Source organism: Plasmodium cynomolgi, chromosome 4 (genome assembly GCF_000321355.1).
Source record: "Plasmodium cynomolgi strain B DNA, chromosome 4, whole genome shotgun sequence".
NCBI lineage: Eukaryota > Apicomplexa > Aconoidasida > Haemosporida > Plasmodiidae > Plasmodium > Plasmodium cynomolgi.
The window spans coordinates 270363-282082 of NC_020408.1; the positions used below are offsets into that span (position 1 = coordinate 270363).

Consider the following 11720-nt stretch of genomic DNA (forward strand, 5'->3'; position numbering starts at 1 on the left):
CAACTTTCGTGGGAAATAAGGGGTTCCAAAAATGGGGAAATGAAAAAAGGCACATGCGTCTAGGCACACAAACAAAACATACATGTGTATGCGCTGGAAGGTGAACAACCAAATTGTCTTCTGCAAAACTGCTGCATTGTCTTAAAAAAAAAACATCAAAGCAAATGGCTGTACATCGCTGGAAGGCATGGGTGGGGGATCCCCCACGTAACTGTTGCGTTGGTTATCCATGCTGTGCGGTATTGCCATGAACTATCCTGTGTTGTGTTCCTTGTTTTGTTTTTCTCCCATGAGGGGTGGACTCTTCACCGTTTCCTCCCCGGTTGCTCCCTCGGTGATGCCTAACTTCGGGGAGTTCACACCAAGCCGCGTCTACTCACTTGTGCTCGCGTCTGCTCGCTTCTCCTCGCTTCTTCTCCCTTCTCCTCGCTTCTCCTCGCTTCTCACTTCTCCTCACTTCATCTCCTCCTTCAGCGTCTTGTGCAGGCGGTCGGATATTTCCGGCAGCATGGGTTCATGCTTGTCGAAGCACTTGACCACGCACCCCTCCATTTCTTTTTCGATGGTTGGGCCGTCTATGTTAGCGTTGCTCTTGGCATAATTGGGGGAGTACTTGTAGAAGCAGGACTGAAAAGGGGGTGGGGGAAGGAGCACAAGGGGTGACGACAATGCGCACAAGGGGTGACGAAGATGTACACAAGGGGTGACGAAGATGCACACAACGGGTGGCACCTCTGTACTGGGTGCCTTCCAGGGAGCCCCACCCCAAAGCAGGCATACGTAAAGCTGCACAGGGGCAAGGCGAGGCATTATTTTATTTTTTTTCCTCCTTTTCCTTTTTTTTCGGCCTACCTGCTGGCATGACTGCAAATTGTTCTGCAAGTTTTGCATCTCATTTTGGACGACCTGCACGAAGTGCTCCGTCCCCTTCTGACAGTTGTTCACGCACTTGCCGATGGTCTCGAAGTCCGTGTTGTATGTGTCGAAGCAGTTCACACAGCAAATGAAGGACTTCTTCTGGAAGGGCAAGCTTTCCGTGCTTATTTTGTTAAGTATGCTATCTATTTTGGATTGAAATTCATTTGTCCTTTTGGTTAGATTGGTTATCATGTGGTTGGTCGAGGGGCTACTGAGGAACGACATTTTTGCCGGCTCGCTTGACAGGTAGGTGCTGATGAGCGGTTGGCGCGTTATAATACGACGGTTGGCACGTTGTAATATGACGGCTGGCACACTATATGTGGCGGTCTTTTTCGTCACAGGTAGGGGCACACTCCTCAAGTGGTGAACGTCTCTTCAGGTCCACTCCTCACTAACCTTTGCTGCATTTAAAGTTTCTATCCCCTTGTAGCCCCTGCAGAGGATGTCCCTTTTTTTTTTTTTCTTTTTTTTTCACTTACTCTCAATGTTGTTCCTTTTTTCGATGAAAGTGACTTTTCTTCTTTTCCCTTCACGTAAAAGCTCAATTGCTCCTTAATTAACATTAACGATATGAATTATTTTTCGAAAAAAAGAAAACCTATTGTGCTTTTTTTTTTCAAATACGAGGAAAGTCATTTTTACCGCAGCTACAAGTATGCCATTTTTACATGAACATGGAATATTTTTTTTTTTTTTTTTTTTTTTTTATTGGCTAACTGGTATAGGAGGATAGCTGTAACTGTGCTTTTCCTGCTTCTTCAGCGCGATCCCTTTTTGTATGCCGCATTCCGTTTTGCAGTTAGTTCTTCTTCAATTTTACTTCCCTCGCGAGTGCCTCTTCCGATGAAACGGCGTTGATTTTAACGAGGCGGGTGAGAATTGCGCACATGGGCACATACGCACATATGTTCATTTCGAAATGGAGAGGAGTCCAAAGGAGGAGTGCATCCGCAGGAGGAAAAATTGTAACCCTAAAGGGAATGACTCACTGGGTGGTAGAAACACAGCCAACGTGGCACTCCGTTTTGATTACCTTTAAGTTAGCCATTAAGGAAAATATGAATGTGTTCCCCCCAAATGGTACGCATGCAAAATGGGCAGCTGTTCAGTTGTGCAATTGTGCGATTGTGAGATTGTGCAATTGTGCAGGCTTGGGGGGTTAAATAAAAAACTCACAAAATGAAACAGTAAAAAGGGGGAAACAAATTGGGTGCCACCCACCGGCATTTTTCTCTGCCATTATGACGGATCGGCTAAACCGCCCAGGAACCTGCAACGTTGGAGCGTCTGCCCTGTAACTCCATTGGGAGGTACCTTAAATGGAGCCCAATGTGACAGTATGCTCCCTTCGCGTATGCACAACGGAGAGAAAAATAAAGGGGGGTTGCGAACAAAGCGGGGGTAAGCCTCTTACACATGCAGCCAAAACGCACACGTAACATTTTGGCGCTCGCCGTGAGGGAACTTTGGATGATGGAAAGAGGCATGACTGGATGATTGCCTGGGTGACCGATTGGAAGTAGCCTTCCCACGTACCACTTTCCGGAGCAATCATTCCAAGGCGATCTCCGCTCCGCCACTTCGCCTCTCTGACCGCAGAGCTACGTGAGCTGTGTAAAACGATAGAGGAGAGAGAGTCTCCTTCCCCAGGGCGCACAGACATGCTAGGAAAATCAACGCAAAAAAATTAGTTCTCCCCTTGGGTCATTTTTTTTCACCTTTTCTCACTTTTTCTCGCCTTATAAGTTTTTCCGGCGGGGACTTCCACCTGTTTGTCACTTCAGTAAGGCGACGCACTCGGTAGATGTCTTTTTTTTTTTTTTTTTTTTTTTTTTTGTGTGAGTTTTGTCTCGCGTAGTGTGGGAAGGTGAATAGCAGCAGAAATGGGTGGAAAGGTTTAGGGTTCATGGGAGTGGCGTATGGTCACGTGCATAGGTACGAACTGCTCTTCGTTTTTTTTTTTTTTCCCCACTGTGCAGGGAATTACCCATCCGTTAAGCACAACGTTGCGGAGTTTTATATATGGCACTGCCCCGCGCTGCTTTATTTCAGTCTGCTGTTCGAATGAATCCCAGTTAGGCTTCTATCTAATGTCTCTCCACTTCTCTCATCTCACAATAAAATTGACGCTACAAGATGTACCATGACGCGTTACAATTCGTGTTCCGACTTTCAATACATCAGCGAGAATGTTCTTTGCTTTTTGCAAGGTAGTTGTATTTGTCTACTTAACCTTGTAAACAATGAGAGGAAATTTTTGTTCATTTCGTGCTGTGAGACCGTTGGGGAAGTTCGCTTCGAGTTGGCGGCGGGCCAGGGAAGAAGAGGCGCGAACGTAGCAGTGGGCCTCACCACAGGGGTTGCCATGAAGGGAGAAACGAACGGAAGAGCGAACGGGGAAAGGAACGGAGAAACCAACGGAGAAACCAACGGAGAACCCAACGAACAAACGAACGGTGGCACAGGCAACGTGGAGGGCAGGCACAGCCCACACCCCGTGAGGAAAATCTCCTGCAGTGAAAAGGAGCATGCCATGGCAGTGGTCATACATAGAGCCTCCGGCGATTTGCTGTGCTACCTCGTATTCGATGAGGCGAATGGGTTAAACTCCTTCGAGGTGCACTTAACACACAGAGTTGGGGAAACCATAAAAGACGTAACACTGGGGGATGGCCAGGTGTACCTCCTACTGAAGAGGCGCCTTGGTTCCCCCTTGCAGGAGGGGGCGCTGTCTGGAAGGGATAACACCGAGGAGTTAAGCGGCGAGTTGGGCAGCAAGCTATCCTCCTACGAGTTGGGGAGCAAGCTATCCTCCTACGAGTTGGGGAGCAAGCTATCCAGCGACGAGGATTACCTCATCTGTGCCCTCAAGTTGGCTAGCAACAAAAAAGAAGACCCGGAAGTAATCGCCACGCACAGGTCTTCATCGGGATTTAAAAAAATGATGGTGTGTCCCTACGATGGGAAGAAAATAATTTTGGTGTCAAAAAGGAGTGTCTTCTTTGTGGCCACCTCAAATGAGCAGATTTCAAAAGTAAAAGTAACCACCATGGCGAAGGAACTCTTCTTTAACAGTCCCATTGTAGCAACTTCGTGGCTAGACTTCCACGTCTTCACCGTCTGCCTCTCTAATAATGAGATCCTTTTTTATGACCTGTCCACCAATTCTAGGCACCTGCCCCGACTGAGGTGCCACAACAGCTACTCGAGAATCTGCTCCATTTTTTACCAGCCCGAGTATCTCTTCATCGCGTTCGCAACGAAGGAAATTGTTTGCTTCCGCGTGAACTACGGCGCGCTTCCCCCGGCCGCCTTTCGCAAGGTGGGGCGTGGATAAGCGGCGGTGTGGATAAGCGGTGGTGTGGCTACTCAGTGGTGACCTATCGCTGTAGCGCCGCCGCTAACTCGCTAACGTGCTAACGTGGCACGCCGCTAATCGTGCACCCCTTTTCCCCCCATTCGCTCATCGGTAGGTAACCCCCGTAGAAGAAAACTACGTGAGTACCAAGTGCTTATTTCAAAAGAGAAAGGAAAACCGGAAGGAGGAGGAGAACCGGAAGGAGGAAGAGAACCGGAAGGAGGAGGAGAACCGGAAGGAGGAGGAGAACCGGAAGGAGGAGGAGAACCGGAAGGGGGAGGAAAACCGGAAGGCAGAGGAAAAGCCAAACGAACTTCTCAACAACAGGAGGAAGCCTCGCAAGCAGTGTAGAACCACCTTCGAATCCATATTAAACGAAATTAAAAAGGTGGAAAATAAAATAAATGACAAAGGGTTTGAGTTGTTGGACGAGTCGGAGGGGGAAGGGAGAGTCGACGATGAGCACGCATGGGACACCGTGGCCTTCGCTGAGTGCATCGCTGGTTGTGGCAGCGAGATGAATGGCTACCCCAGCTCGAGGGACGATTATACCAATACATGTTCTTCTAGAGAGGATAATCCTACCAACAAGGGAACCACCTCCAAACGAGCACACCGAAAGAATGACCTCTCCCAGATGCGGAAGAAACGGAAGGCCAACTTTGCTAAGCTGCACTATGATGAGGATAACCTTGCAAATATCTTTATCCCCATCTCGGTCGTCAATTTGGAAAGGTACCTAACACACAGGATAAGTAATCTCTGCCTGCAAAAAGGGAATTTACTCATTCAGCTTGAAAATGGACTCTCATATTACACCACAACTTTTAATAGAAAAAAAATGTGTGCAGCTGAGGATTCGAGCTTCTACCTTTGTGGACACACTGCTCTACACAAAATAAAGGACCTTAGAGTGTGCACCAGAAAGCAGCTGTTCACTTTGGATGAAGCTAGAATGCTCAAATGGCACTCTCTTGAAAACAACGAATTGAATATTTTCTGCACTGGTAGGAGAATTAAATGGTTTGATGTTCTTTCCATGATGGGGGAATGCAACTGCTTGTTTGTGTCCCTTACGGATGGTTCCTTTTTTTTTATCAACCTAATGAGTTGCAAGATTTTGCTCTACGGGAGTGTGAGGCGGCACCTGGGGGGTGCAATTACTGGAAGACGCGGATCAGGCGGATCGAGTGGATCGAGCGGATCGAGCGGATCAAGCGGACCAAGAGGATCAGGCAGACCAAGCGGGGGCCACCGTGGAAGGCGGTGCATCGAGTGCGGCGTCTTCAATAAGGTAAATGAGCACATTTTTAATGGCTACTTCAAGGTGTGCGGGTCGCTTCTCTTCTTCTTTTTGATTTACTCCGTGTCGCACCAGAAGCTGTTCATTTACTTCGTGCATGAGGTGTTGGTAGGGAGGCTGCTCGCGCGGGTGTGCGATGAGGGGGGAGGAGGTGAAAAGGGGGGGGATGAAAAGGGAGGAGATGAAAATAAAGGAGATGAAAAGGGAAGAGATGAAAATAAAGGAGATGAAGGCGGCTCTCAAAGCTGCGAGACGGCCCCACTACTGCTGAGCCTCTCAACGCACAAACACTCCGACGTGAACGCCGACTTGGATCGCAGCTCCCAGCGCGACTGTGACTACGCCTGCCTCTTAACGGCCACCGGGAACCTACGCAACTTCTACCTCCTCTTCGTGCAACTGATAAAGAAGGAGACCATAATCATGAGAAAAAAAAATTGGGACACCAACGTGCGAGTCTTCTATTGGAAGGTGCCTCACAAGAATGTCGTGTATGGGAAGGTCATTGGCAGTTACCTAGTCCTCGTTGATTTCGATATGAATTTCCATTTTTTTTACATGAACAGAGTCACATTGGGGGAAGCCTCCCCAGGACACTCAAACGAGGTTACATCTCCACTCTCCAGGAAGAAGAAGTCCTTTCTCAGAAGGTTGAAAAGAGTCAAGGAGAGTAGACGTGAAGGTATGCATGACCCAAATGATGAAGAAAATTCCTTCGAAGAATTTATTTTGAAGAGACGCAGAAGGAGGAAGGCATTTCGTCCAAATGGGGTCAACGAAGATTCGGAGACCCAATCAAATCAACAACCAAATGGAGAAGAAAAATATCGTGGTGCTCAACTATTTCGGATAAACTTAGGGGAAGAAGATCTACACATTGATCTGAGTCATACGGGGAGGGTTCAGTTTATTAACGAACGGATGGAACAGAATGCTGGACATGTCTGCAGCTTCCACATCGTTACGGACTCGAACACTGTTGTTACCTTCTCCTTTGACAGTGCTGCATACCCACTTGGGATGGTGAAGGGGCCTGAGGTGCAGGTCTCCTCTATCAGAGGAACGGAAAGGATTAACTTCTTTCACCCGGTAGACATGAAAAGTGGGACATACAATTTGTTCTTGACCAAGGAGAGGTACTTCTGTTTGGAGGGCGCGCCGTGTTTCCCCGGAATGGCACCCCGGGGTGATCAGGTGGGAGGTGGCCACGAACGAGGCGGTCACGAACGAGGCGATCACGAACGAGGCGGTCACGAACGAGGCGATCACGAACGAGGCGATCACGAACGAGGCGGTCACGAACGAGGCGATCACGAACGAGGCGGTCACGAACGAGGCAGACCACTGCAAGACAAGCATGTGGGTGGAGATCAACCCAACCCGCGAGCACTAACCAATGGGGACCCCTCCCTCGAAGTAATATGCCAAAAGGACATCGACCCAACTATGCAAGCCACCTTGGCGAAGGTAAGTGAAGGGTCCTCCTCCTACCCAAGTGACGTGAATTTTTTTTTGAGGCAACCCAGTGTGGTGTTTTTAAAAGTGTACAGCAGCGCCCTGAGGAAGCGCCTGCGCGACAAGGGGGGGAAAACGTTTCAGGAGAGGGTGTCAATGGAGTGGGGGGTGGCGAAGGGGGGTCACCGAAGTGGTGCAACAAAAGAGGCGCACGCTGGTGATGATAAAGTTACGTCTTCCGGGGCAGCCACTTCAGCGAATGCTGCTGATTCTATCGACGCTATCCCTTTCACTGACGCGCCGCGGCGAACGAATTTCTTCTTCGACAACGAAACGACCATCTTCACCTTCCTAAACGAAAACGAATACCGCCTCTCCCTGGAGGAGTGCCTAAAGAATTACAAAAACAAGCTCTACCTGAGTACACTCCACGCGAAGAGGAAGGAAGAAAGAGAGCAAATAGACAAGCTCCGAAAACAGCTGAAGGAACTAATCACCCAAAACGAAAACAGCAGCAGTAGTATCAAATTGGACAGAAAAAACTTTTTTTTCGACAAAAAAATTATTAACGAGTCAGAAATTTTAATCAATGAATTTGAAAAAATAAAAAAAATTTGAAAAAAAAAAGCTAGCCAAGGAGCACCTAATAAAAAAGCTAGAAAAAAAATGCTCCCCTCTCGCACAAGTAGACTTTCTTTTCGGATTAAACACAAACTCGTATGTGACCAATGCGTTTAAAAAAAACAGTTACCATCATTCTTGTCCCATTAGAGAGAAAATAAAAATGCTGCGCTTTCTCCAACTTAAAGAATCGGACTTTTTCCAAAATGTAGAAAAAAATAATGTCCTTTACTTTTTAAAAACAACAAAAGATTACATAGATCGATACACTGAAGACTTTTCTTGCCTCTTCTTTTCTCACTACTACCCTTGTACAAACATGAATTTGAATTATTTGTATGCCAACCTGTTCGGCTCCTCTTTCTCGGCCAGCGGGGTGGACAGTGTGCAGTGGAATTACCTCCTCTACTTCCCCTGCGAGTTGTTCACGAACGCGCGGAAGCGCCTGCAATGCTACGTGCTGCAGATGCTTATCGACCAGGTGGGCACCGCAGGGGGGGCGCCGTGTTGGGCTTGACCTGCGCGGATGCGGAGCGGCGTACCCCGTTGCTTCTACTGCCCCCGCCGCTTTCGCCGCTTTCACCGCTTCCACCTCTTCCACCGCTTCCACCTCTTCCACCGCTTCCACCTCTTCCACCGCTTCCACCTCTTCCACCTCTCCCATCGCTCCCACCGCCCCATTACAGCAAAAGGCCAAATTCCGGAGCCACTTCCTCGCCCTGAAGGAGGAAAAGCAAAACTACGTTGAAGAAATCAACGTGGTGTCCAACAAACTGAAGCTCTCCCTGGAAGCTACGGACAAATATTTTAGCCATCCCTACTCGCACAGCATCGACTCGGGCTTGTACAACAGGGGAGCGTTAAAAGGAGTGAAGAGGGAGGCCCTCCCTGTTTCGAACAAATTCGACCCTGACGTGCTGCTCAAAATGCACCTGCATAAGCTCAAGGTGGAGAGTCAAACGGGGGATGCCTTTGAGGAACATGAAAAAGGGGACCTAACTGTGAAAGCGCAAAAGAAGGGGGAGCATTTCGGGATTGGAGCGGGGATTGGAGCTGGGATTGGAGCGGGGATTGGAGCCGGGATGGGAGCCGGGTTAGGAGGGTGAGTAGAGCCTACGCAGCTTCTCACAAAAGGAGGACACATAGGCAGGCGTGTCTCCCCACCCGCTTCTTCCTCCTACAGTGGTGTGTCCTCAACTTGGCTGTCTTATCCACCTGACCTACTTTGTCTTCCCCGAAGAGAACCAGAGGCAGGCAAGGAACCCCCCAAAGACAAAGCTCCTTGCGATGACGAAGCAGACCCAGAAAGTCTTGAGATCCACGAGAAGAAGAAAAATGATGTAAGAAATGCGCTGTCCGATGTGAAGAGTTACATGTAAGGGAATTTCTACATGTGTGTTTTTCTTGGCAGTGGGGTGGTTGTCTGTGGAGAGATGGAGCGGTGCGATGACTGCACGTCTCTCCATTATGGGGATGCACATTGCCGACCATTCTGTGATCCACCCGTCTCGTCATACGCCCCATCCTGCAGCTATCAGATCTCCGACCAGTGCGAGGAGTTTAATGAGAAGTTAAAACAGTTGAGGAAGAAGAAGTAAGACCACAGGGAAAAAAAATAAAAATTAAAAAAAAATCTTTAGCTTCCTAAGGGAAACGAACTACCGACGCAGAACGTGCCTCTTATGTAGCCCCCCTTCTCCTCCGACCCATCTGCTTCACCTGCCCCACCTGCGCCGACGCACCCTACTAGGTACAACATACAAAAGCTGATCAAGCTGCACGAGCTGTACTGTATTGCCATTTACGCCACGTTAATAAATGAAGAAAGGAAGGAAGAAGCTCTACGCCAAATAGAAAAGAAGAGGGCTGCAGTCGAGGGGGACTTATCGAAGCTTGAGGATTCGATGAGACAGTTAGATGCACTACAGGTAGGTATTCTATGGGAACATGAAATGGTGACTCGAACGACAACTCACTGGTGCGTCTCTCTCTGTGTGTGTGCCTGTCCAGGCCGAGTTGCAAGATTGGCCCCTTTTTTTTCACGAGCAGCTTTGCATATCACGGTGAAATTTTAATGCCCTCAGGTTGACGAGCAGTCCCTACGGGAAGAAAGGAAGCGCCTGTTGGAGGTAGAGAAAGGAGAGAACTATCTCCCCCAAGGGAAACAGAGCTAATGCTCAGTCCACTCCTCCGTCTAGTTGAGTAGACAGTCATACCGCCTCGCCAATTCCATCCGTGTTCCCCTCACTCACCGCAGAAACATAAAAGGAATTTGGCCCTAAGCGAACAGCTCACGAGGAAGAAGCAGAAGTTCGAGAAGAGGTTCCTCCACGAGTGCATCAACTTCGACGTCCTCATCGAGCAGAAATATGAAAACGTAAGTGGGCGAAAGGAAGAAGGGGACTCGTCCTGTTGGTCAACCTGGTCCGGTTGGTCACCCTGGTCAAGCTCCTCTCGTTCTTCTTGGTGAATAAATGTCCATCGGTGTGCCCCCCTCCTTGCAGGTCATCGGATTCGACTTCGACTCTAGGAAGAATTTATTCATAAAAAAAAAAATAATCCAAAAGCACATTGCAGACACGAATCAAATTATCCATGAGAACTTCGAGCTGAGAAGGAGCATCCGGGTAATGCCCAGGGGGGGTCCTTTCTGCGTGGCGCCGCGTTGGGTCGTCTCCTCTGTTGTGCGCCGTGCTGTCATGCCTGCGCACTGCCACGCCTTCGTACTGCCACGCCGGGTCGTCTCCTTCCCTCACCTGCAGAAACTAAAGCACGAAATTTGCAGAAACAAAATAAAAAAAGACTACCTGCACTTCTCACTCATGGACATAGAAGAAGGGGTCGATGACGTCAAGTATCTTAAACAGAACTGCGAGTTTCTCTTTAGTGATATAAGTAAATGATGAGCCGCTGGAGGGGGCACCTTTTAGAGTGTCTAACTATCTTCGGGCGTTTTTCTCCTCCTTGTTACGATAGACACACAGCCCCACGGTGATAGTCCACAGTTGTGTGATTTTTTTTATTTATTATTTTTTTTTTTTTTTCATTTTTTTTTGTTTATTTTTTTGTTTTTTTTGTTTTTTTTCCCCCTTCACTTCAGATAACGTGATCAGCTCACTGGAGGCGAAGAAAAAAAACAGGAAACTCATTTTTCAAATGTCGGAACAGAAGCTGCGCGAGCAAATTAGCAACGTGGACGCGAAGATTTCGGCGATCGTAAGCGAGGAGATGCACGCGCACTGATGTAACTCTACACCGCGTCTCCTCTATGCCGCTTCTCCTCTACACCGCTTCTCCTCTACACCGCTTCCCCTCTACACCGCTTCTCCTCTACACCGCTTCTCCTCTACACCGATTCACCACTTCCCCCTCGTAGAAATCTGAGAACGTCGTGTTGGAGGCCAACATGCAGAGCCTGCTAAAGGAGATTAACCAAATGGGCAAAGCAGCGCAGGGCGACCAGGCGGGAGACGCGGGCCATATACTCGAGACGAAGGGAAACTTGAGAGACGACGATTCTGCGCGCGAGAGGATGTCCTTCAAATGCTCTGATGCAGATGTAGAGGGAGAGGTCGGCGAAAAAAATGAACCCAGGGGCGCCCCAGATGTAGACGGAGAGATCGGAGAAGAAAATGAACCCAACGGTGCGGCGGAACAAAACCGCGACCACGCACATAAGCAGGCCTCGGACCAGCCCGCCGCTCCCGAAAAAAAAAAACAAACAAAATTGCGCACCAGGGACATCCACGAAAAGAGTGCCATGTTACGGAAAAAATATAAGTGAAAGAAATGCGCGCCGGGGGAGAGGTCTCATGCGTGTGTATATGTGCACATGCTGACATGCTCGCATGTGTGTGTTTTTTTTTTTCTCCTTTGCCTTGTTTTACTGCTTCTGGGGGAGAGAAACGCAGCCGTTATGTAGCACACCCCATGTAGCATACCCGTATGGTCTTTCCCTACACTGCATATGCGCGTCCCAGTACGAATCATTTGCGCCAAGGGAGTCCACACGGTGGCCCATTTTGCTAATTTCTCTCCCCAAGAGCCTCAAAAAAAAAAAAG

The 11720-nt window shown here is 48.6% G+C and overlaps 2 protein-coding genes across 2 annotated transcripts; one reads left to right on the plus strand and one right to left on the minus strand.

Annotated features, from left to right (window-relative positions):
• Window positions 1-453: 453 nt before the first annotated feature.
• On the minus strand, window positions 454-1143 carry PCYB_041650 (hypothetical protein; the record flags this gene model as incomplete). Its single annotated transcript, XM_004225316.1, has 2 exons — window positions 454-627; window positions 853-1143. The coding sequence occupies 2 exons, from the start codon at window positions 1141-1143 to the stop codon at window positions 454-456; spliced, it is 465 nt and encodes a 154-aa protein (XP_004225364.1).
• Window positions 1144-3064: 1921 nt separating this feature from the next.
• On the plus strand, window positions 3065-11302 carry PCYB_041660 (hypothetical protein; the record flags this gene model as incomplete). Its single annotated transcript, XM_004225317.1, has 12 exons — window positions 3065-4243; window positions 4395-7655; window positions 7822-8139; window positions 8345-8751; window positions 8899-9033; window positions 9190-9252; window positions 9409-9586; window positions 9916-10035; window positions 10163-10285; window positions 10421-10553; window positions 10759-10874; window positions 11035-11302. 2 exons carry the CDS (start codon window positions 3065-3067, stop codon window positions 7653-7655), a joined length of 4440 nt encoding a protein of 1479 aa, XP_004225365.1. The 3' UTR covers window positions 7822-8139; window positions 8345-8751; window positions 8899-9033; window positions 9190-9252; window positions 9409-9586; window positions 9916-10035; window positions 10163-10285; window positions 10421-10553; window positions 10759-10874; window positions 11035-11302.
• Window positions 11303-11720: the final 418 nt, after the last annotated feature.